Consider the following 24,711-nt stretch of genomic DNA (forward strand, 5'->3'; position numbering starts at 1 on the left):
TGCCCAAAATAGGTGCAAAACAAGATTAAGCCCAATGGGAGAAGGAACGTTCTTCTCAACTAAGCATCAGTAAGGAAACACAGAACCCCCTCCCTAAAAATGCAAGCAATATTCCTCTTCAATATACTAGGCAACATCCAATTCCTTGCTGTTATTTTACAATAAAGCAAAATTCATTCCTACTCTTTCTTACAGCAAAACCAAGAAAAGGTTAAGTTTCATGACACACAGAGAAATGTTATCATTCCTTCAAATTAATTAAATTCAAGTTTTTTTCTATTTTAAGCAGCATTCTCTCTAACCTCTGTGTTTCTTGATTCACAGCACAGTAAGGTTTTAGCCTATCAAATCTTCAGTACAACAATAATTCAAAGACAGAAAAGTTGAAAGCTAAACAGCATTCAAAAGCAACTCAGTAAGTCCGTGCCAGAGCCCCAGAACTTGAAAATTATTAATCAAAAGCAGAGCATTCAGGCTACTCTAACATAACAAGAAATTATAAGCAGAATTACTGTGTTCTTTGTGGAAGAACACTGTACTACCACGTATTAAAGAACATCATTCACAAAACTAAGAGAAAGCAGAAATTGCTCTTGTACTAATTTGGAGCGCTGTTTAAACAAAAGCTGTTTGTGTTCTGTTTGATTTACTAGAGATCTTACAAATTCTGTTGTAAAGACAGCAGTCAAGTCATGTAATCCACAAAGACATTCAAACCAGCTGCACACATTTCATGAAGATGTGCACCTTTGCACTTCTAGGAACATTTTTGAACCACATCTCTCAGGGTGGAATATACAAAGACACTTTGAAAGCAGAGGATCCCTCGGTATTTACATGTCATATACTCAAAGTGTTTTATTTATTCGTCACCTAATGTACATATGTAAAACTTTCATTGCACCAGTAAATATTTATTCCACTCAATTTGTAAAAATGTAATCATGTACCATAAATAGAATAGCTTTCCAGAAGACAGAGCCAAAGCAGTCCTGCAAGGCAGCCTTCTTTTTGTCAGAGAACACTGTATCACTATTAGGAAATGGCAACTTGATGTACAACCGAGAATATCCATATTTATCAGTATGGACTTTCCATAACGGGGGGTGTGAGGGAAGGTGTTTGTGTTTTCTTCCTTCTTTTCTTTTAGCCAAACACAAGAGCATTCAAAGGATGGAGACTATGAAGTAACAGAATGAAAGGCATCATTGGCACAAAAGGAAATATGTAAAATTATGAACACAGAATATCTTAAAGCACAATACGACCACAAGATCTACCCCGTGCAATAACAAATAGCATCAAGAGAGTTCAATAACTGCTCCTTCGTTAGATTTTCACAGTTACAGTTTCTTTGAGAGTCGTTTCCTTCCCTTTAGCAGTGTGAAGAACTTCCAGAAAGTGAGACTGACTCCGGGCTTTGGACATTAAGTCCAGCAAAACAATAGCACAATATATGAAGTGTTATTTAATTTCGCTTATTTAATGTTTAATCACTTTAGGTTAAATGACAAAAAAAAATAATATAAATAAATAAAAAAGCAAATGGTGTTTGCAATTGTTTAAGTTGATCTGACCTGGTGGTTTGCAGAGTTAAGTCAAATTACCCCAGACTAGAACATTGTGGAATTTCAGATGTAGAGAGACATTTCGCTAGTACAGAGATAAAAGTTGCACAGATGGCACTGCAAATACATCTTTCAATCATCTTGTGCTCTATGATGTGGGTGAAATCCTCCCTCCAACTGACTTTAAGTACAGAGATCAAAGTGAACATCTTCCTTTTTGCTGAATTAGACATGTCTACTTACGTAGACAAGAAGCAGATATTTGCATGAAAATCTGACATAAAATAAAAATACCAGATCTGTTATAAAAGAATGTAAAATTTCCATTTTTTTCATTTTAGCTTTTCAACAATACAGTCATACTCAAATTTTTTGCTGTATAATACTGTCTAGAATAGCACTTCACCTGCACATTAGAACAAAGTTTCACTCGGTTCCATTTTTAGAGACACAGTGAACAACTGCAATAGAAGAAAGAGATTTTCTTCAGGCAGCTCCAGGATCTCAGACCTCGAGTCAATAAATTTATCTTTAGAAAAATGCACATCCTTCTCTTTAAGGAATGAAGTCAGCACTTTACAATAATGAATAATCGAGGTTTTGAGTTCTATCACGTGATAAAAAGATTCTCAGTCCACAAAGAAACTGTAAGATGTCCATACATCTTATGCTGGACATACAACATCTGTGATGTTCTCCACACAATGCCAAGCAGAACTGGATTTTACTACAGTGATAGAACAGAGAGAGAAGAGAGGTAGGAATACTTTCCTTTTTCTTTGCTTTCATTCCATCTTCTCATTAGAAAAGACCTCTCACGTCTAGTTAGTATTAGCCAAGAACAGTGTACATTGATCTCAGACACCTCATTTGCACACAGTTGACAGAATTATTCCTGTTCTTGTAAAGACAGAGTTTAGAAAAGACTTTGGGACTGCTGGCATGCCTAAAATCTTTATTTCCAAACTACCACTTTGCCACCGGACACTGCTCTGTTTCTTTTGTTAACTACCCATCCCATAGAGATAAACCTGCAAGTACCACTTATAAAAGTGGATCTTTGCATAAAGCCAGAGAACACTGACGCGTAAGGGAGTACCACTTCCAAACAGTAATGGGAAGCAAATACTTTTGGCTGAATCAAAAATCAGAACCATGTTGTTCACATGGGAAAGGACTGAGGGCACATTTTCATAAAATCCTGATATTTAGTTTGCTCTGTTCTTGGTAATGACTTGGTGGAAGTACTTATAAGTGTTCACATACTCCTTTCCAAAAAAGGCAAAGTATGGAACACATTCTACTGAAGAGAGCCAGATCAATTACTTGCTTTATATGTTAGCAGGGTGCTTTTACCCAAACCAATGCTGTTACACTTCAAGAGGGGATTAAAAGAACATAAACGACATCCCAAACGCCACAGTGAGAACATAGCAAAGCTTACGCAAGCTCTGTATTTCTCTCTTGCGTGCCCAACGTCTCTACTTTGGAGAGCCTTTTCAACAAGTACACCATATATGGTAACTCCTCGTGAAAATACCAAACTCTCACAGTACTCTGGTCCTTTCAAGGACATTTTTGTGAAAGGACTCTAAAGTTTATGGTCTGCAAATGACAAAAAAACCCACTTACTTTGACTGCTGGAAGGCAACGCAAGTTGCCTATTTTTACATAAATGTATTTCTGTGTTAAACAACGAGTCTATGCTATAGAAATTTAGACTTGGCTTTCTAGCAATGATGGCATGTTCTACCAAAACTTCAGAACTCCAACAGCGATATCTGGGTTTTTACTATTAAAATTAATATCAGTGAAGATTACTTTAACATTTCTTTATTCAGGGAAAACAAATTAATAACTCTCCCACATAACAACAGAATAATTGGATTAAAAACTCACAGAAAAACATCTGTCAGTAAGTAAATGGGGTTGGGAACTGGACCTTTCAACAGCAGTCTCGATCTTCTGCATGCTTGTTCAGAACTCGATTGTTATGGCCCATCTTTAATATCAGCCAACATTAATGCCTGTTCTCAGGTGGCTTTCACACTTTTTTGACCATTGTACCTATGGATCAGGTCAGAGAATTAACGCAAACCATTCAGATATTTTGTGTTGAGAGCAGTAAGGACAGAGATAATTTCAAGGAGGGCCACAATAGAACACTCTGCTAGGGAAAAGAGCTTTCCTGTTTCTTAAGTGTCACTGGAATTACTTTTCCATTTGTACTGCAGTGAGGATGATGATTATGACCATTTGCAGAAAGTATCCTCTGCTGTGAACTGCACAGGTTTGAATTTGAATGGGGGGTGTGTGTATCAAATTATAGCAGTATTTCTTATCACAACCCTCATTTGCCTGATCTAAAAGTGAATATTTAGTGAGCTTTTTATCTTTGAAGATACATTCAAAGACAAGACTAAATTAAAGTTCTGCATAGCAGACCAAGCTTTGCGCATTGTTAGTAATAAACTCAGGCACTAAAAAAAATCTTGCCAAAAATATAAAAGACACTTAAACATGAGATGAAAGCAACTGTATTTCATCCTAACTAAAATGAAAGTGACAGCAAAAATTTAAAAACCAATGAGGGCTTTTTTTGTTTTGAAAACTGAAGATGGATGCTGAACTGCTAAATATAAAAAAAGAGATAAACAACACATGGATAGAAAGGCATATTTTTATGGAGGTACAAAGCGGTTGGGTTTTTTAGCTCACAAAACTGTTGTATTTACTTTCATATGGTCAGTGTCTGCATTCTACTTGGTTAATAAAGTACAGCAACAAGACTTATGACTTCCATATGCAATCTTAAAAAAAAAATTAAAGTGTACCGCACAAATAATAAACAGATGTTTTAAGAGTTCAAAGCTATAAGGGATACACATTTCAGAATAAACGAAAGAAGCCACCTGAAGAAAGTGATTACTTAGCAGGGGAGAAGCAGTTATTTCTACTAAAAATCTTAAAGCAATAACCACTTTTTAATTGTTTATTCAGAGTTAAAAAAAAAAAAATCGAGAAAGTTTAATCCCCCTTACGATTCAACCTTGGTAGGCATTTAAGTGGTGACCACACTTATCACTGACAAATTAGGCTGTGAAAACAAAAGCAATCCGCAATTTGGTTACTACTTAACATGTTACAAACCCAAGTCTTGCGGAAAAATGATCTAAAGAGCCCAAATTTTAAAAAAAGATGGGAGAGTTGGAACACTCGCTTGGGCATAACTGGCAGGATTTTGATAGCCAGGTGCTGCAGAGGGTCATGAGCTGCCTTGTGCTGCTCACAGCCAGTTCTGAAGCTGGCACAAGAAACTTGTCATGTACCAAAATAATGCCCAGTCTCGGGAGCCATGGCACCTCTGCCCAAGCACACTCAAGAGCAAGCAGCAGTCACTAGGGGAAGGGTTGTAGCCCACGGAGGTGACCTGTCCCTGAAGGGCTGTGGTCAGTGGAGGAGTCATGCTGCAGCAGAGGAGAACAAGAAAGAAGAGTGGCAGAAGGAAAACACTGCACACGCAATCCTACACTCTTGTGCCACCCATTACCTCACCAAAGGGTCTGGGGCGCACACAGCATCCAGTGAAAGCAAGGGTAGCTGAGACGAAGAAGGGGAAGAGGATAGGTCTTTAATGCTGAGCCTGGAGAAGGCTGGGAAAAAGACACTTTCTTAATTGTTACGGTCTTGTTTTGTTTCCATTTCCTCAGTACCTGAAGAAGTGAGCTAAAGTTTCACATTAATTGCCAAACCATTAAATTCAGCAACAAGTCCCTGAATCAAGATTGTTTGCCTGAAACGCGTGTTGCAAGCTGTCACCAAGAAGACCACTATATGTTGTTGAAAGCATGTTATTTTAAAAGGAAAACACACTTAGTATATACTTATACTACTTACTACACCACTACAAAAAATGTTGTATTAGAATATTAAATAGCGAAAGAAGAACAGGTTAATAACTATGCATCAGCAGATCAATGAAGATGAACGAAGTTATAACCAAACCAGCCATCACGTTCTACTGCTCAAATATTCCTCACTGGTGACAGCTGAAGGAGCTGCTAAGATTGTGCAAATACTACAATTTTAGACTGACCACAGAAATTTTTTACTCATTTGTTTCCACAATTCACAACAGGGACAGGATGCCTAAAACTTACTTTTAACAACAACAAAAAACTCCAAAGTTTTATTGTATTTTTCCTGACCTTTCTGTCCAACTTTCGACCCTGTGAGGATCTGAGGAGGCTGTCTATTGAACTATGGCTGCTTCGTATTCAGGCTTTGGGTGTGTACCATAGCTATCTGATCCTCTGATGTGCAATGCAGAAGCAGTAAATCAAACAGTTTGTTGACCAGTACAAAAATCTTTTTACTATATATTCTTTATGCAAACAGCACTGAAACCAGAGCATCTAATTCATGCAAAGCATCCCTATTTCTAGACACCACATAAAAATTCCAGAGTACGCAGTGTTCGCTATAGATATATAATTTGAAAGTATTTTTATATGAAAATTATACATTTTATACTGCTGGCACAGAACACAGCTCATTTTCCCAGCAAAGAGCTGAATAACTACAAAATGCTTAGAAGTACTTGTTTCCAATGTGCAAAAATAAGGCAGTATTGGTTGATGACAACCTGGGATATATTAAACTGCTAGACCCTTTAGATTAATTTAAATGTTCTTCTATTTAAAACAAAACAAAACCCCACAGATTTTGTCCTTACTAGCTCTGGGAAGCATGAAGTGTTGCAGATGAAGTATCATCTCTATTTAGGTAGCTGGCTTTCTCTCCTTGATGCAGTGTTTGCCTACAGCATTCTGACTTCACACCTGCTCTTACAAACGTGTAGTTATGCACAAACTTGTGTCCCAGAATTAACTTACAGGTTATAAATACCCACTTTTACACTAATTAGATTAAATACCATTAAGCAGATCAGGCTGAAATTCCCTCCCTCCTCCCTCTCAGTCTACATCCCCCACTTCTTGACTAATCAGTTCTTTCTGGTAAAGTTTGACAGTTATCCAATTTTCCCTCTGGAGTATTCTTTAGCATCGCTACCAAAACCACGTGCTAGAGGAATCAGCTAGTCAAAGCACGATTTGCTGTTTTTACACGCACAACAAGGGCACTCATGCTGACTTTGTGGGATTTGTGCTACTACAGTACTGAGATTTTCATCATCTTCTAACCAACATCACATCTTTGCGCTCTCTCTATGAAGAAGCAACTTCCAGGGTGATTAAACAACCTTCCACCCTTTCTTTACACACGCAGACTAGCTGTCCCACATTTACTGCCTCTGAAGTTGGAGTCTCGTGAGGGCTGACTCCTCTCGAGGCTGGAAGCGTGAGTATCTCTGCTCCTCCACTACTGGCCACAGAAGTTCATTTCTCTTCATTATCCATGATCGGGTGCTTGTCACACTTTCTGTGACCCAAGTTTAACTTAATACAACACCGGCAAAAACTAGACAGGCAGTTTTTCTTCTGGGTTAGTTTTCTGCCAGGTTATTTAGTTGCATCAGCTTATGGAAGTGCCTGACAAGAGCCAAACCAACGCAACAGAGAGCTGCTATACTGGCTCACTGCCTCCTCAAACTGCAGCCCACAACGTATTTAGAGGCCTTCTGCTCACGACTGCTGAAGCAGCAGCTGTTATACTTGCTGAACAGAAGAATATCCAAACAAGGCTGTGCAGAAAGTTTATAACATAGATTAATATATCTTACTCAATATTTTTTCCTCATTTTTATGGCACAAAATCCATTTAAAGCATATACAGTAAAGCATTTTATCTAAGGGGGATGGCGTGGAAAAGAATAAAACCAAAATATATCTGGCAGACTGTGGCTTTTCCCAGTCCTACTTATCTACTGAGCAAATTCTGCACTAAATTAAAGGTGGTGGGAGGGGTATTTGTTGCTCCAAGTTCAAGCTGCTCACTCCCTGTTTGCTTAAAGTACAGTCATCTCCTTTACTACATTAACACCTCCTATTTTACGTTACATGTTCTTATAACACACTGATAGAGTAAAATTGAATTAGTAATAACGCATCAGCTGCAACGACATTTATTTAAAATAATCCTTTAAGAATCACAGAACAGTTTGGGTTGGAAGGGACCTTAAGGATCATCCAGTTCTCACCCAGTGGCCACGGGAAGGGACACCTCCCACTGGATCAGGTTACTCAAAGCTTCATCCAACCTGGCCTTGAACACCTCCAGGGATGGGGAAGCCACAGCTTCCCTGGGCAACCTGGGCCAGGGCCTCACCACCATCACAGTAAACAATTTCTTTCTAAAGTCTAATCTAAATCTTCCCTAGTTGTCTTCTGTAACTGTTTATGTCTCGCTAACATTCAACTCAGTTACTTCAAAAGAAAATATTTAGAAATCTTTTCAAAGGAAGAATGCATAAGTTAACTACTCATTTCATTACTTACCAATCAAGATTTGACTTGTTTTCATTGCTGAACTACCTGGCACCAAGCCATGTACTACAAGCTTCTCTTCACCGATTCCTCTGTGGACTTTATCCTTCCTGCCTTGTCTTCCTGCTCTTCTGCTGCTCCATGAAGACTGATGGACGATCCCTACTAAGGTCTCCAGCAGCCTGTGCTGCTCGTGTTCTTCAGCACCACACAGCTTTCTAGGATTCACATAAACATACACATCTTTGTATTTTTGCTGAACGGTGACACCCATTTTCTGAGCAGACTGGTGCTTCAGTATGGAAGTAGGACCAGTGGAGTGCACATTACAGCTTCCACGGCTTTTCATACCAGAATGCTTTGGTAAAAGGTTCTTCTTTTTTAACATTTTGGTCAATTTCTTCAGTTCATACTTTCTTCCTTTTCGTGATCCCTCCTGAATAACTTCAGCTTCATTTTCACGAAACCTGACATGATTCACTGCTGGCACTTCTGGACAGCTGTTCTGAAGCAGAATTTCTTCTTCACTTTCACTCAGTTCTAAATAAAATAGCTCTCCATTTTTCTGCACACCATCCAACCATTCAGGCTCAAGGTCACTAGGAGAGAAAAAAGAATGATCAGCTCTGATATGGAAGATATCTGTACAAGTGACACCCAATTACTTCAAGTATGGAGGGGATAGGGAGAGCATCAAGGAAAAAAAAAGTGTTGCCATCTGAATATTGAAAGCTCAACTGTTTTACGTTTGCCATAAAGGCAAGAGCTCTTCTCAGACAAATGGGGGCTATAGCAAGGTAAGGCATCTCTCACAGATGTTAAGAGATCCTTCTAATGCCTTACAGGAAAACAGACACTGAAAAAAAAACCCCAACGAAAACAAAAACCAAAAAAACATTCTCTTTTCTGAAAGCACACAACCCCTCCACACACCATCACTTTCACACACAAGTTTTAATTCACAGTTACACTCAGGGGCACAACAGGGCTTTTTCTTAGAGAAAAAAAAATGCCCTCCCAGTTGTTCTCTCCCATCATTTCTGCATATAAATGCATAAACGTGCATTTTACGAAGGACTGTACTGCAAGCGCCTTGGAAAGGCAAGATTAACATCTTAAAATCACCTCAACGTAACCAAAAAAACAAGACAAATCCTAGGTAACACTTTTAAAGACAAATTCAAAATAGCATACTCAAGATCTTGTGGAAAAATACACAACCAAAAAGTAAGGAGGCAGCATCAGAAAAAGTTCTACTAACTGAAGTAGATCACTAAGTTGCTAGCAACAAGCTGCTGTGGAGAGAAGGCAAGGCAACTACAGGATGTATTACCAGGAGTGCCGTCTGCACAGCACAAAAAACCTCTTTGTCCTAATTTGGCAATGGTAATGTGTCAACCATGTCCCATTTTGGATAGTACATTTTAAGAAAGATGTAATAACTGGAACAAGCCCAGAAACAAACAGTAAGTTTATAAATGTGTTTTAATCATGTGCTTTTAGCTGAGAAAAAACCTAAACAAAAAACGATACCTGACAAGCAATAGGCCAAATGGTCCACTCCCCCATGCGAAGGTGAACCATGGAGTATTAATACAGAGCATGAGGACCAATAGCAACCAAAATAGGAGTACCTACTGGTATAATTTAACAAAGTATTTAAGCTAAATATTAAGACAGCTTTTTGTGTAGATACATAAACAAATCAGTGTTAGCAGATGATGTAACATCTGGGCTGTTCTGCACGGAAGATTTTCAGAAACAGACAAGACCAGTTCATACTTCCTGACTAGAGAACAATGGGGTCTCCCCTTCTATGAGTCTAAGACCACATTGATAAAAATCAAATAAGGAAAAACTAGAATGGAGACTTATATAGTAATTATTATTATTGTTTAAAGCTGACATACACTTTATACCAGAACTAGCTAGTTCGATTGAAGGGATGCAAATTTTGTTTAAAATGACTACTACAGAATTCAAATAGAACACTAATTTGAATTCACAGATAAATGATACAGCTCCAAAGTTTAGCTGAACAGAGAATACTATACGAAGACACTGTACTACAGCACTTTTAAGGACTCAAAGGGAGGATACAGCTGGACTAAGAATGCAGAAAACATTGGCATTACTCTCATCCTTGAGTCTCAGTAAATTACTGAACTCTGTGGATGTTTTAGACACGAACTTCATGCGCTTCCTCTGCGGTTATTAATAATGTTGCCTAAGTTGATAGCTTTGGAAGAGCCACTACTTGGGATAATTTCGCTGTTCCTGATGGCCATGGGTAAGTCAGAGTTTGCATCTTGTACAAAGTCTTACTCAAGATCTTGAGGATCTTACTCAAGAAAATATTAAAATGATAATAACACCTAAAGTCTGATGAGGCCAGTCGGTCATGTCTCAAAAGATGGTATGTAAGAAATAACCTGGCAGAGATTTCATAGATTGGTTTCAGTTGGAAGGGATCTTAAAGATCACCTGGTTCCAACCCCCCTGCCATAGGCAGGGACACCTCCTACCAGACACCTCCATCCAACCTGGCCTTGAACACCTCCAGGGAGGGGGCAGCCACAGCTTCCCTGGGCAACCTGTGCCAGTGCCTCACCACCCTCACTGAGAAGAAATTCCTCCTTATGTCTCATCTAAATCTGCCCCTCTCCAGTTTATACCCATTGCCTATACTCTTATTACTACATGCCTTTATAAAAAGCCTCTCCCAGCTTTCCTGTAGCCCCTTCAAGTACTGGAAGGTCACTATAAGGTCTCCCCAGAGCCTTCTCTTCTCCAGGCTGAACAACCCCAACTCTCTCAGCCTGTCTTTCTATGGGAGGTGCTCCAGCCCTCAGATCATCTTTGTAGCCCTCCTCTGGACTCGTTCCAACAGCTCCATATCCTTCATATGTTGAGGATTCCAGAACTGGACACAGTACTCCAGATGAAGTCTCACAAGAGAGGAACAGAGAGGCAGAATCCCCTCCCTCGCCCTGCTGGCCACGCTGCTTTTGATGTAGCCCAGGACAGACACGGTTGGCCTTCTGGGCTGTGAGCGCACATTGCCAGCTCATGTTGAGTTTCTCGTCAATCAGCACACCAAGTCCTGCAGGGCTGCTCTCAATCACATCATCTCCCATCCTGTATTGAAACCGCGGATTTTCCTTCGTTTGATTCTGGAATGCTTCCCGGGATGGGACATCCACAACTTCCCTGAGCAACCTGTTCCAGAGCTTCACCATCCTCCTCACCGTGAAGAATTTCTTCCCTACATCTAATTTAAATCTCCCCCTTTTCAGTTTAAAATCATTACCACACGCCCTGTCACTCCATGACCCTCTAGAAGCCCCTCCCCGGCTTTCCTGTAGCCCCTTCAGGTGCTGGAAGCTGCTGAGGGATACTGAAGGCACCCCTCCGGGGATGGGACACCCACGACTTCTCCGGGCAACCCGTGCCAGTGCCTCATCGGCCTCACGGGAAAGATTTTCTTCCTAACAGATGAAGTAAATCTCTCCTCTTTCAGCTCAAAACCACTCCCCAGCACTCCCTGGTGAAGGCAGCCGCTCCCCAGCTTCCCTGCTGCCCCTGCCGGGGTGCGGAGAGCGCCCAGCCCCGGGGCCCCGCCCGGCCCTTACTCGGAGCTGGCAGACAGCGAGGAGGAGGCGGAGGAGGAAGCGCTGTCGGTGTCCGCACGCCCCGCGCTCAGCGGCTCCGCCGGGCCGGCGGCTGTGCCGGCGGCAGCCATGACACCCGCGCGTGGCGAGCACGTGACCCCCGCGCGGAGCCCCCATTGGCGGCCGCGGGGAGCGGGAAAGTCCCGGGGCGGGGAGAGAGGGTGAGTGTGTGTAGGTGTGAGAGTGTCTCTGTGTGTGTGCGTGTGTGCCTGTGTGTGCGTGTGTGTCTGTGTGTGTGTGTGTGCGTGTGTGTGTGTGTGTGCGCGCCTGCCCGTCTGTGCGTGTGTGTGTCTGTGTGTGTCTCTGTGTGAGAGTGTGTGTCTGTGTGTGCCTGCGTGTGTGTGCGTGCATGTGTGTGCCTGCCCGTCTGTGCGTGTGTGCCTGTCTGCGTGTGCATCTGTGTGAGTGTACGTGTGTGTGTCTGTGTGTACGCATGTCTATGTGTGCATGTGTGTGTGTGTCTGAGTGTGCATGCCTGTCTGCATGCGCATCTGTGTGTACGTCTGTGCATGGGTGTGCATGTGTCTGTGTGCACGCATGTCTGTGTGTGCATCTGTGTGCATCTGTGTGTGCATGTGTCTCTGTGCATGTCTGTGTGTGTGCATGTCTGTGCATGTGTCTGTGTGTGCATGTCTGTGTGCATCTGTGTGTGCATGTCTGTGTGCACGTCTGTATGCATCTGTGTGTGCGTGTCTGGGTGTGCGCATGTCTGTGTGTGCATCTGTGTGTATGTGTGTGCGTGTGTCTGTGTGTGTATGCCTGTCTGTGCCTGTGTGCACCTGTCTGTGCATGTGTGTGCATGCCTGTCTGCATGTGCATCTGTGTACGTGTGTGCATGTGTCTGTGTGCGTGCATGTCTGTGTGCGCATCTGTGTGCATGCCTGTCTGCACGTGCATCTGTGTGCGTGTGTCTGTGTGTGTGCATGTCTGCACGTGCATGTGTGCATGCCTGTCTGCCTGTGCATCTGTGTGTGCGTGTCTGTGTGCGTGTGCACGCCTGTCTGCATCTGTGCATGCCTGTCTGCATGTGCAGCTGTGTGTACGTGTGTGTATGTGTCTGTGTGTGTCCGTGCATGTCTCTGCCTCTGTGTGTGTGTGCATGCATGTCCGCGTGCATCTGTCTGTGTGTGTCTGTGTGTGTGCATGCCTGTCTGTGTGTGTATGTACCTGGATGTGTGTGTCTGTCTCTCTGTGTGTGCACATGTGTGCATGTGCATGTGTATGTTTACGCACATGTGTGCCAGCATGTCTCTGAGTGTGTCTGTGTGTGTGCACGCGCGCATGCATGTGTGTCTTTGTGTGCATGCATCTGTGTGTCGGTATCTCTATCTCTCTGCGTGCTGTGTTTGTGTTCTGTGTCTGCCTCTGTTCTGTGTGTCTGTGTCTGTGTGTGTCTTGTCTGTGTGTGCTGTGTCTCTGTGTGTCTCTCTGTGTGTTCTCTGTGCACGTCTGTATCTGTCTGTGTGTCTGTCTCTGTGTTCTGTGTGTCTGTGTGTGTCTCTGTGCTCTGTGTGTCTGTGTGCATCTGTCTCTGCATGTTCTGTGTGTGTTTGTGGTTCTCTGTGTGTCTGTCCTTGCATGTTCTGTGTTTCTGTGTATGTGTCTGTCCATCTGTCTCTGTGTGTGTGTGTGTGGTGGACCCAAACAAGCCAGATCCAGCACAGCCTACAAACATCAAATGATGCACAGTAAACAGACAGGAAAAATAAAATCCCTGCTTGGTTTTCAGGACTTAAATTACTCGCATCCATGAAAAACTCATGGCAACCCTGCGGACAACTTGCTGTGCAGCTCCATCAGTAAACCTATCAGGACACGCGTGGTGAATAAGGAAAGAGATGGAGAATAATTGTTGGAACATTTTTAACGCGTTGGATTTAATCTCTGCTCAGTGGGATGTTTGCGCAGCTTCATCAGTGAGGTTTTATAGTGCTGGAGTCACAGAATTCTGGTATGAAATTCCTGTGCTTGAAAATGTTTTAGGAAAGTGTTCATTAATAAGAGTAATTTCAAGTAAATTATCAGGCAGAAATATTTTTGACTTGCATACGTGCGTTAGATGCTTCAAGTGGATCTGTTAAAGGTACATGTGTTAAATTCTGTGGCTGTTCTGAAGTGCCCGTACAGGATTCACTGTTGCGTGGATTCTAAGACTACAAACCTATCCGAAGGAGAAGAGGGGAACATTCCCTGCCTAAAGAAAAGAAATGTTTTTTTCTGATATGGTTTCAGTCTGTTTAAGACAGGATATAGTAGATAATTTAAGTTTTCTTTCCTATTGAGCTGGTAACAACCACGATGCTTTGAAAAAAAATCTGATCTTTGGTTGTTTGAAGCTGTCAGAATGCAGGACATGCACCAATTTTCATTCTTTCTATTGCTTCCAGCAGAACAGGTGGAAAAAATATTTTGCAAGTACTCCACCTTCCAAACAGTTTATTTAGTGAAAACAAAATAATCTGTATAAACAGCATTTCCCAAAGAGCCTAATGAGTTATGTTCTAATGAGTTATGTTTTTTCTAAGAGGAATACTGCCGGGGTTAGAATTGTAATAGAGGTGAGACACACTGTCCCGCCCTCCCTAATTCTGCTTATATTTGCAAGCATTTTTAATAAACTGAACAGCACGCTGAAGGGTTTCTGTAGAGAAGTGATAGCCTATGCCAGATGGTCCAGTGCTATTTAAGTTAAATTTCACTGAGTTCAAGAGTTCGTTAATTGATTCCAGTTGTTTGCTCGATATGTGAAATATACAGGCTCTCAAAAAGGGAGGCGGCTGTCTCACACTACTTGGTGTTATAGAGATCACCATATCGCGGAGCAAAGGATGATGGAAGACTCTGGTCCACTGAGAGGGGTAGTTGGGAGCCACCTAAGTATTTTTTTCTGAAATGAATGTAGAATTTTGGCTGCTGTGGGAACAATTAATGATAGCAAGACATAATATATCTCACACAGCAGGATTTTATTTTACTGAAGACACATATTTTCCCACACAATCCCCCTTGAGAGGAAAGCCTCTCATTTCTTGTGCATAAATATTAGGAAAAGACTTGAAATAATTTGTCCTCTGGCAGATCATTTACACTTAGTCCAAGTAGCTGGGCCGATGTTTCTCACTGAGAATCCGTAAGCCTTTTACGCTAGGTCGCTCTTATTAATGAGCAGATGGTAGAAATTTGCCACAGGGCATCACTGGCATCAACACTGCTGCTCACTGTCACTGGACAACTGGTTAATGAGCATTTAAAAGTGGATAATTAAAAAGCCTTAAGGTTGTTCTGATTAGCTGTTGCTGCAAGAAACTAAATCCATGTGCGGAAATCCATTTCAGAACAAGAGTTCATTGTTTCTTTTTTGGCTGCTTCAAAAGCTATTGTGCTTTAAAAGTAACAATCTACCTTGATCCACCTTTATATTCAGGAGTAGATCCTAGTTAAAAGAGTGTATAGGACACACCAAGGAGATACACTGATCCTTTCTCATAAAGGAGGAAAATAATTAAGGTGTAACTCTAGTTTTCAGTACTGTTGCGTGAGATACTTATGAACCGCTATTCCAATCACTGCCCCATTCAAACTACTAACATTTATTTCATTGTTACTTCCCAACAGCTGATTTTTTCAACCTGATGATGAATAAATGAGACTGAAGTCGTTTAGCCTAGAGAAGAGAAGGCTCTGGGGAGACCTTATATCAGCCTTCCAGTACTGAAAGGGGGCATAAAGGAAAGATGGGGAGGGGCTCTTTATCAGGGGGTGCAGGGATAGGACAAGGGGTAACAGTTTTAAGTTGAAAGAGGGGAGGTTTGGATCAGACTTTACAAAGAAATTTTTTACTGTGAGGATGGTGAGGGACTGGCACAGGTTGCCCAGGGAAGTCGTGGCTGCCCCATCCCTGGTGGTGTTTGAGGCCAGGTTGGATGAGGCTTTGAGCAACCTGATCCAGTGGGAGGTGTCCCTGCCCATGGCATGGGATTGGAACTGGATGGGCCTTAAGGTCCCTTTCTATGATCCTATAAGTTATAGCCTTTCCTAGCAGCTAGATAGAAGAGCCCAGGGAAATCTAGGATTAGTGTATATGAGGAGTCTAACTTGTCGTGTTTGGTTTTGTATAGTCAGGCCTGATCTTAGCGATGTTGCCAGGGCCCATGGTTCAGTGATGATATGCCAGGCTGATTTCACTGCTTCACATTCAAGAGGTGTGTTGGGCATGAGCTGTGGATGCAGTTGAGCTCTTCTCCACACAGGGTAAACCAACACACCCTCTGCTATGAGTGAATGCTACCTGATACTTGGGTGTAGTTTATGCCCATGTGGTGCCAATGCACTATCCAGGAATTGTATCAGATCCCTGGTTTTTCAGCCCAACTCCCTTTCTTCTTCAGAGTCATTCCCTCTGCTAAACGCCAGTGTGGGTGAGGAAGAGTGTAGACTGCAGTGCTGCCTCTGTACTATCAGAACAGTGCTCCAAACTGGAAGAATTTTCCAATGACTGGATCTGCCAGCTTTTTTGTATCATATAGGCAGTATAAGCAGGTCACAGTAATACTGTGAGACAAATCCCACTGGATATACCTGAACTGTACTTCAATATGTCATTCTTAGACTACTTACATCTATCAATAGCATTTTAAGTGTTCCTTTGTCGTTGTGTCCCCCCCCATACTTCAAATTACAGCTCTTCTTTATTTGTAAAGAAATAAGAAGGCCTAAGTGACTTCTTATTGCTTAATTTTTTTCATTTCTCCTTGCTTTTATATCAGATAATATTTCCAGGAAGGCTCTATCAACAGCTGGACAGACATAACATGAAATATTTCAGCTATAACATGATACCTTAAAAAGCAGATAGGACTTAGTGGAAAACATTTTCATCTTTGTTTAAGAGTTCTGTTTCATGCTGCTAACACCTGCTTTACTCAAACATGTGAAGAAAGACTAACAGAAAATCTGGATAGCTAACAAGTGACATCACAGACTTTTTAGCTCTTGATTCCTATTGATTTGTTTATTCTTCCAGTGCACAGCATCAGCCAAAATGAGAGAGAAATAAGTTCCTCTTTTTTAAAGTTCAATGACAATACAGTTTTTCCCTGCCCTCCCACAGTCTCTCTTAAGAGACAGAAGGCACATTTCACATGCATTCCTTCATAAACAAGATGCCATGACTACAAGTTTGACATAAAACTATGTGAATGAGATTACAAAAATCTTCTGTTCACAGCTTTTATGACATTGATGCACAGAGACCATCCATAGCTAAGTGGCATGGATTGAATGGTGACACTGGACTGTCATTTTAATGGTGATATTTGCATATAAGCAGACTAAATAGAGAATGAAGGCTACCTTTGTGACAAAACAGCGATCAATGAAAATAGACTGCTCTTTCTGACTTTTTAAGCTTTCTGTATTAACCTCCCTCTATGCAACTGGATCACATAAAGCGTTTCAGAAGCAGAACATAAAAACAACGGAAGACAAACCTCAAGAATTCAGAAAGACCAGTTCGACCCATTTCATTCTTTTGGAAACTAGTCCTAGAGAGTTAAGAGTTCCCTCTAACATGAAACACAGCTGTGATTTCAAATTTTTCCCTACTGTTTTTACTTCACTTTAAATCTACAGGCTTCTTTTAGGATCACCTGCTATGCATAGCAGGCATGTCAAGCATGAAAGAAAACCATTATTTGCTGTCAGTCCATATGAAAATGTTTTAAGTATGAACAGTACTTTATTACTCCAAAAGTATATAAGCAATACCATGGGGCAGGACATCCTTAATCCAACTTTGAAACGGAACATTTTCTGTTAAGTCACTAACAAAGGCATGCACAGTTTCACATGCCAGAGGGTCCTCTGTGAGCATAGGGGCACATTTATTGCTTATGAAGCAGCTTCAGAGTGCGGGAACAGGCTGATTCTGGTGCGCCCTCCTTGCTGTACTCAGTGCTTTCACCCCTAGTGTTCCCAGGAATTGGTTTTAAGAGACTATTGAGTTTGATGCTTGGAGCTGTAGAGAAGCTGAGTTAGTTGTTAGTTCCCATAGCAAGAGCTGTTTGGAGCTGGCACTGAAAAAAGCTCTACTTTTTCTTTACAGTGGGAAACAAATCCACGTATCTGCAAAACCACAGTAGGAAACGGGCACTTCACAGAACAACTGGAGTTGGGCTTTCCCTGGATACTGCCAAATGAGATGGTGTTTTCCTTGTGAAGTTTCAGCAGCTCTCAGCCAGCACAAAGAAAATGGGATTGAGAGTGGCTCTCAAAGTCCTGCACAGTCCCATGGGGTAAGGTCCTACTGCCAGCATTCCTTTGGAGGGGGATACTGTGGAAATCTGCACTTAGAGATGGGAAAAGCAGCTGCTTCCCATGCAGTGCACCTCCTGGACATCCACTCAAGGAGTGCCCATCCTGGATTTCTGTACCAGTTATGATTATCACCCCCCCCCTTCCTTAAAAAAGAGTTCAAAATGCTTCTGGAATTGGTGGGACCCTGTGAAACCGCTCTCTTACACATCCAAGGAATCCAGAGGTAGCCCCAGGCTCCCACGCAATCCTGCCATCATCAGCAGGGCATCCTCGAGTGCAGTAGGGGGGCTGCCCTCACCTGCAGCTCCACTGCTGCTCCAGGAGGAAGGGAGAGAGGAAAACCCAAGGGCAGGCTGGTGCCCCACTGGCAACTGCCTCTTTCCCTTTCCTCTTTCCCTATTCCTTTTCCCTTTCCCTCTCCCCCTTACCTATCCCCTTTCTCTTTACTTTTCCCTTTTCTCTTTTCCCTTTTTTTCCTTTTCCCCGTCCCTTTCTGTTTCCCCTTCCCTTCTTTCTTCTCCCTTTTCTCTTTTCCGTTTTCCCCTTTCCCTTTCCCTTTCCCTTTCCCTTTCCCTTTCCCTTTCCCTTTCTCCATCCCCATCCCTTCCCCTTTCCCGAGCGGCGAGGCAGCCCCAGCTCCTGCCCGTGGAAGACGAGGGGAGGCACGAACACAGCCCTTCTCCCTGCCTGCCTCGACAACAAAAGGCTGCGGGGAGAATCCTCTCCGGAGAGCCCGTGGGTTCGCTCGTTCCTGCCAGGGGAGCTTTCCCAAGCCTGGGAAGCAACCTCCCCCCACACACACACCCACCCACCCACCCTCCTCGTCCCCGCAGCCACTGACCTGTGCAGCAGGATGCTCTGCACCGAGTCCAGGTCCTCCAGGTTCCTGGTGGCGGGCGGCAAAGGGATGCTGTGCCTGCCCAGCCCGAACATCCCCGTGATCCCTGCATCGCCCGCCCCGGGCAGGTGGGAGCTCCGCATCCCTCCCGCCGCGGGGCGATGGAGGGAGCGGTCCCAGCCCGGGCTCCTCCTGCCGCCCACCCCCGACAGGGAGCTCTCCCGGACCTCGGACCTGCCCTGCGCTGCCTCCAGGCGTTGTTGTTTCTTTCAGGAAGGAGCAAGCCCAGAACGCACCAGTTTGCTACAAAATGCGCTAAAAACATCCCTGACTGCTGACACTGAAAATAAACTCCCTGAGGCTCGTTTAGGAGGTTTAGAAAGCAGCATCCTTGAATCAGGGCTGGGCAACGCGAGGGAGCGATCCTCATCGGTCCTGTGCAGAGACCAGGGCTGGGGGCAGGATGGATTTCCCATTTACATGCATACGGATAAATTTTCTCAGATATCTTAGCCATACTATAGTACTAATTTTACTGTTACCACGAACTTCGCAACAGTCAAATCTCTTGCTAATTTGGAGCTGGCTCCAGCTCTGTCTGACCTTGCATTTGAGACAGGGAAAGGCTGCAGTCAGAGTTGATCACAGAACATACTTCAGCACAGACCATACTGAACACAGGACATTATCATCTATAAACAATGAACAGTATCTGGAAAAACATTGTTTGGAAGAAAACGTGCTATCAGAGGGACATTCTTAACTTTCAAAAAAACCCCCATACCTTTCAAAAAAATACAGTTACGTAGATGAAACAACTCTACTTTAGCCTAAGTAAAAAATATTCCACTTTTTTTAATAGTAACTGCTTCTTATATCACTGCAGGCATAATTTTTTTTTTCCCAGAGCTGCATCCCCAGCTCCTGTTATGTGAGAAAAGAGTTATTTCCCCCCGTATTTCCTTGTTGGTTAAAATAATGGAATTGTTCAGCTGATTCTATTTCCTTAACGTGAAAAATGACCCGTCCCACAAAATCTAATGTCTTTGTTTCCTTCTTTCACAAAATAATAATTACAAGCGCTTTCAGATAATTACCAAGTTGCAGGACTCTGGTAAGGTTTCCCACCTGCAAAATTCTGACACAGTATATTGAATGAATAGGGATATGAATGTATCAAAATGATGTAAGCCATAACTTCACCATTTTTATTTTTTGCCCACAATTTGCTATCATTCATTTTCTCATCAAAGAGATCGGTTCTTTCTACTGTTTAGAAATTTTCAAGATGTGGTTGTTTCCTCCAGATTTTCTTCTGTAGGTGACTGAAGATCAACAAAAGCCTTGCAATCGTTTATTAAACCCATCAGTTTTTGGTTTTGACAATCATTGTTTCTGAGATAATTATAGCAGCAAAACAATGAAGTTGTTTCCCAGAAAGACCATTAAGAGGAGGACCGTTAGCGTGATACAGAATGGTTAACAAATTGGAATACTTTGGCACCCAACTCCATGGGATGCTGGCCACTAAATGCAGTAAATAAAGACTTTGGCTTGAGTAGACAGTGGCTTCCCTCAGTTTGGAGAGGATGAACGTGAAATCGCCCTGAGTCTGCGGCTAGGATTCTCACCAAGTAGTGTGACTCTAACGCTTAGGCGTCTTGCCATTTTTTACTTCTCTAAATTTTGCTTTCTTTCTTTGATACCAGCTAGAATTTTAAGAGAAGGACAACCCCCTCTGAATTCTACTGCTGTCAAAGATGTGGGAATCACCATTATCCACTGAGGTAAGCAGCAGCAGCAGTACTTTCTAGGATTATGACCGTAACGTCTTTGTCATGATCTTTAGATCCAGGGCTATGGTGCTAAGGAGACTGAAGATATACAAGGATTTTTGGTCTAAGTGGCAGTGACTGGAGGAGTATGGGATGTACAGTATCAAAACAAGTATAATGCTTCTGCAGTGAGCACTGAGCAGAGAACTTCTTGCAATACCCACATCTCAATTTCAGAAAGCTGACAGAAATGGCATGGTCATGTCCCCACCGCTCTCGAAAACCTCTTAGACACAATCCACGTTTCTAGGTGACTGCACCAGTGGGCAATGTGTGTTCTGAAACTTAGGATGTTTCAGTGTTTGCTCAGGGATATGGTTCAGTGGTGGACAGGTATGGTTGGACTCAGTAATCTCAACAGTCTTTTCCAACCAAATGATTCTATGATTCTATGATATACAAATGTTCTAGGAAGTATGGATCAGATGGCAAGGTTAGAAATTTTCCTCCTGTTCATGGATAGAGTTACTTTTGTGTCTTCCCAGTGTGTCTGCTACAGAAAATGAGCCCTGTGAAAGTGGGGAAGAGACAGTGAAGGTCATTTTAAGCTATGTGTTCACTCCTGTCTAAATGCCGAATTGAAAAAAAAAATAAAAGGCAAAGATTGCTTAAGGTAGCACTGATTAATCCCCAAAAATTTTGCAATTCCTCTTTGATGTAATCAGCCTTCAGCAGCCCAGCATCTAACAGCAGCATAATTAGGAGCCAGAGCCGCTAGCATTGTGTGTTTCCTTAAGCAAATGAGAGGCAAAAGTCCGTATGCATGCATACCGAGGTGATAAATTTTAGACTAGAATTTCATATAGTTCTGAGACTTCAGTAGCTCATATGGACCTGCTAGGTTCCCATCAGTCCTGTCCAGTGTGATTTTCAGAATACCTTTATGTATTTATGTATCAGCAGAACAAAAGCTGCAGAGATTTGCTGTATTTGTTTTCACTCTTAGTACTATTTTAATGCTCTGAGGGAACAGAGATGTTTAATTTTGTACACAACAGGGATATTGTTGGCTTAGGACAATACAAATCCCACTTCTAGGGATGGCATTTGATGGTTTACCCCCAAACATTACCATCAAAATCACACTGCATTGCCTGAAGGCCTTTCGAAGGTGCTTGTCAGCTTTCCTTTGTCCCTGGGTTCCTTCTCATGGAAGACCTTTTTTTTTGTGTTCCTTACAACTACTGACCTGATGCTGAGCTTAATAATAACATCATCTGCTATTAATATTGTGCTTTTACGTGGGCTTAAGATCAGTTGTGAAGATATTTATTAGAATTGCTTACAACTCAGCAACACTGGAACATATAAATATAAATAGAGTCTGCCTCAAAAATGTGCCAAAATGTAAAAAAGATGACTTAGGTTTTGTGTAGCTTCTGAAATGGTGGATCCAACAGCACCACACTGCTGGTAAACAGGCAAAATTACTACTTCTAAAATAAAATAGCAGGTTTCTCTAGATGTGGGTTACAACTTTTACCACGTTCAGTGTGCCCAGGCTCAATATTTATGGATGACACAAATGGAAAATTAAAGAGGAGCAGAAATTCAAAAGTGATACAGTGGATACTTTCAGAGCCGTATATTTTCCCCTGAATATTTTATGTTGCCTTAGCTGCGCATAAGTTTCTTAAGCTTGAAAAGAGAGTTCTGAGCTAGCATTAATCCTTTAACACAACTTCTGCAAATTCCCCAGCCTTTGACATTTACTAGACTTATTTCAGTTGAGTCTTACGTATTGAAGTTTCACTAAAATACAAAATGCCATTTAGTTGTATTTTCTGCAAAATTTTAGCACGGGTACAACAGGCCAGAGAAAAAGGTAGGTCACCATTCCATTTGAAGTCTGTTAACTCTTGTATTTAACTCTATTATACATATTGAGAACGTGGCATTACAGCATATTTCCTGAATCCAATGCAATACATGTGGCTGGAGAAAGATTAAAAATTTCTGCAATGAAGAGAAACAAAACCATTAGGGTCTACAGAAGGAGGAAATTTAACCAGGTTAAAATTAAAGCAATGACAATAGGGTTTCAACAGGCACTCTGCATACAAAATAATGCCTGGGATCCCCTTCCCCTTTCAGTACCTGTTGAACTGACTTATAAAAGCCCTTCTGCTTTATTAATGAACAATCCTAGTGTTTCTGATGTAAAAGGAAATAAAAAAAGAAATAGCAGAATATGGTGTTGCTACGCTTATGCCAGAGATTGATCTCTCAGATCGTAGTGTGTTTTTTTCTTAAAGAAGCAGTTATTAAGCTTTTGATTATGAAAACGTTTCCTATGCTAACAGGGTTAGAAGTTTTTGAATCATAATCTGCTTTTGGAAAAGGCTAAAAGAGGTGATAAAGCTATTGTTTTGCTATATTTGAAGACTTTAACTTCCTTGACTTGCCTACTAACTTTTAGTGTGCCTAGGGATCAGACTAATGTGCTTCCATTGGCTACACGAGATGAATATCAGGTCATCATTATGTCATATGTTTGATTTGTCGTTTATATCATTAGCTGTGACATGTTAGCACTTTGGGGACAGCTGAAATCTTTCAGAAGAGGCTCCATTCTTCCTGCTGAATTTGGAGAGAGAAATATTAGATAATTATTAATCAGTCCCCTCCTTTTCAGGAAACACATGCTTCCAGGTCCAATATCCTGGCAGCAGCTGTTGTTGGCTACTGACCCAGGACTGGTTAAATATGAGACTTGTAGGAAAGTAGGTTGACTGTGGCTCCGTCTGGATAAGACAAAAGTTGTGACAAGATTGTAAGAATCTAATGGAAATAAGGAGTTCCAAGCAGGGAGGAAATTCTTCACACTGAGGGTGGTGAGGCCCTGGCACAGTTTGCCCAGGGAAGCTGTGGCTGCCCCATCCCTGGAGGTGTTCAAGGCCAGGTTGGATGGGGCCTCGGGCAGCCTGATCAAATGGAAGGTGTCCCTGCCCATGGCAGGGGAGTGGAACTGGAAGATCTTTAAGGTCCCTTCCAACTCAAACCATTTTATGATTCTTGGGTTTGGAGGATTTGCTCTTTCCAATCATTTTTGCCTGTAACATTGTTTGTCCTGGTGATAAACCTGTAGAAAAAGCTATTTTGTTCTGCTTGATTACACCTATGAGTAAGGGAGACAATACCTTGCTGTATTCAGTCCCCAGACTAAGGGCTATGGCAAACAGTTGGAACACAAGGTTGCTTTCCTGTCTATTCCATCCTTCCTCGTCTTTTTGCTTATGAATTTGCCCCTGTAACAGAGACAGAAGAACAGGCACTGAAGAATGCATTTTACCACCTGCGATTCATAGTCAAGTTTACCAGCTTAAGGCCCTATCTATTTTTTTGCTATGTACTGTGGCAGCTGAGTTTCAAGTTCACATATCCATTGCTTTAAGCTGTAGTACCTGAAGGGATCTAGGAATGATGAACAGAGACCACATTTTCTACACATCTGAAATTACAGAGATTTGACAGCCTAAGGATTTTTTTTTTCCCATCTGACTGGGTCGTGTGTAGTTTACCTTTCACTTTTAAAGAGGAAATTATTTATCTTTGAATGTTGTAGGCAAGCAGGGGCTCTACATTACCACAAGGGATGAAAATCCATAAAGGAAACGATTGGTTAGCACTAGGTTGTTCTGTGTTGTGTTCTATTGCCTTTTCTGGTAAGGGAGGCCATTAACAAATATGCTTCTACTGTCTTAAAAGCTTGTGAATAATTGCAAAGATTGGAAAAAAAGCAGTGATTTGCATTTGTGAATATAGTCCTTCAGTATCGTGACTTAGAAGAACAAATGTGAATAAATTCTGTCATTCTGTGTAGAAACATTCCTCAAGCTTATAGTGTTTGATTTCTGGTATTACTTGATCTTCTGCTATTTAATACTAGATTGTGATGGCAATTTTGTGTAGATATTTGTTATTTGATATTTTTGAGTAGATATTTGTTCTCATTGAGGGTACAGGCTCTTACTCACCAGAAGATGCATACTCAGGCTGCTACTGCCATCTGTTGCCACATTTAAAAGATTGCAGGGT

General features: G+C 41.9%; 1 protein-coding gene and 1 long non-coding RNA gene across 5 annotated transcripts in view; one reads left to right on the forward strand and one right to left on the reverse strand.

Moving 5' to 3' along the window:
• INTU (inturned planar cell polarity protein) overlaps nt 1-24,711 on the reverse strand; it is a 77,669-nt gene that overhangs the window by 32,312 nt on the left and 20,646 nt on the right. The window contains exons 1-2 of one of the 4 annotated variants that reach the window (XR_008449578.1): nt 18,842-19,045; nt 8,027-8,613 (exon numbers count right to left, since the gene is read on the reverse strand). Coding sequence is in view for 3 of the 4 variants with exons in the window: in XM_054064713.1 (XP_053920688.1) it covers nt 8,027-8,613; nt 18,842-18,981 (727 nt within the window). In the remaining variant the exon portion in view is untranslated. Of the gene's footprint in view, nt 1-8,026; nt 8,614-11,646; nt 11,776-18,841; nt 19,046-24,711 lie in introns of those variants that run through there. The other 3 variants (XM_054064713.1, XM_054064715.1, XM_054064716.1) reach the window with 3 other exon arrangements.
• LOC128851990 (uncharacterized) lies at nt 13,502-21,238 on the forward strand. Its single transcript, XR_008449579.1, has 3 exons — nt 13,502-13,636; nt 17,789-17,978; nt 20,548-21,238. It is a non-coding gene; the product is annotated as an uncharacterized LOC128851990 (long non-coding RNA).

Source organism: Cuculus canorus, chromosome 4 (assembly GCF_017976375.1).
Source record: "Cuculus canorus isolate bCucCan1 chromosome 4, bCucCan1.pri, whole genome shotgun sequence".
In the NCBI taxonomy this organism is placed as follows: Eukaryota; Metazoa; Chordata; class Aves; order Cuculiformes; family Cuculidae; genus Cuculus; species Cuculus canorus.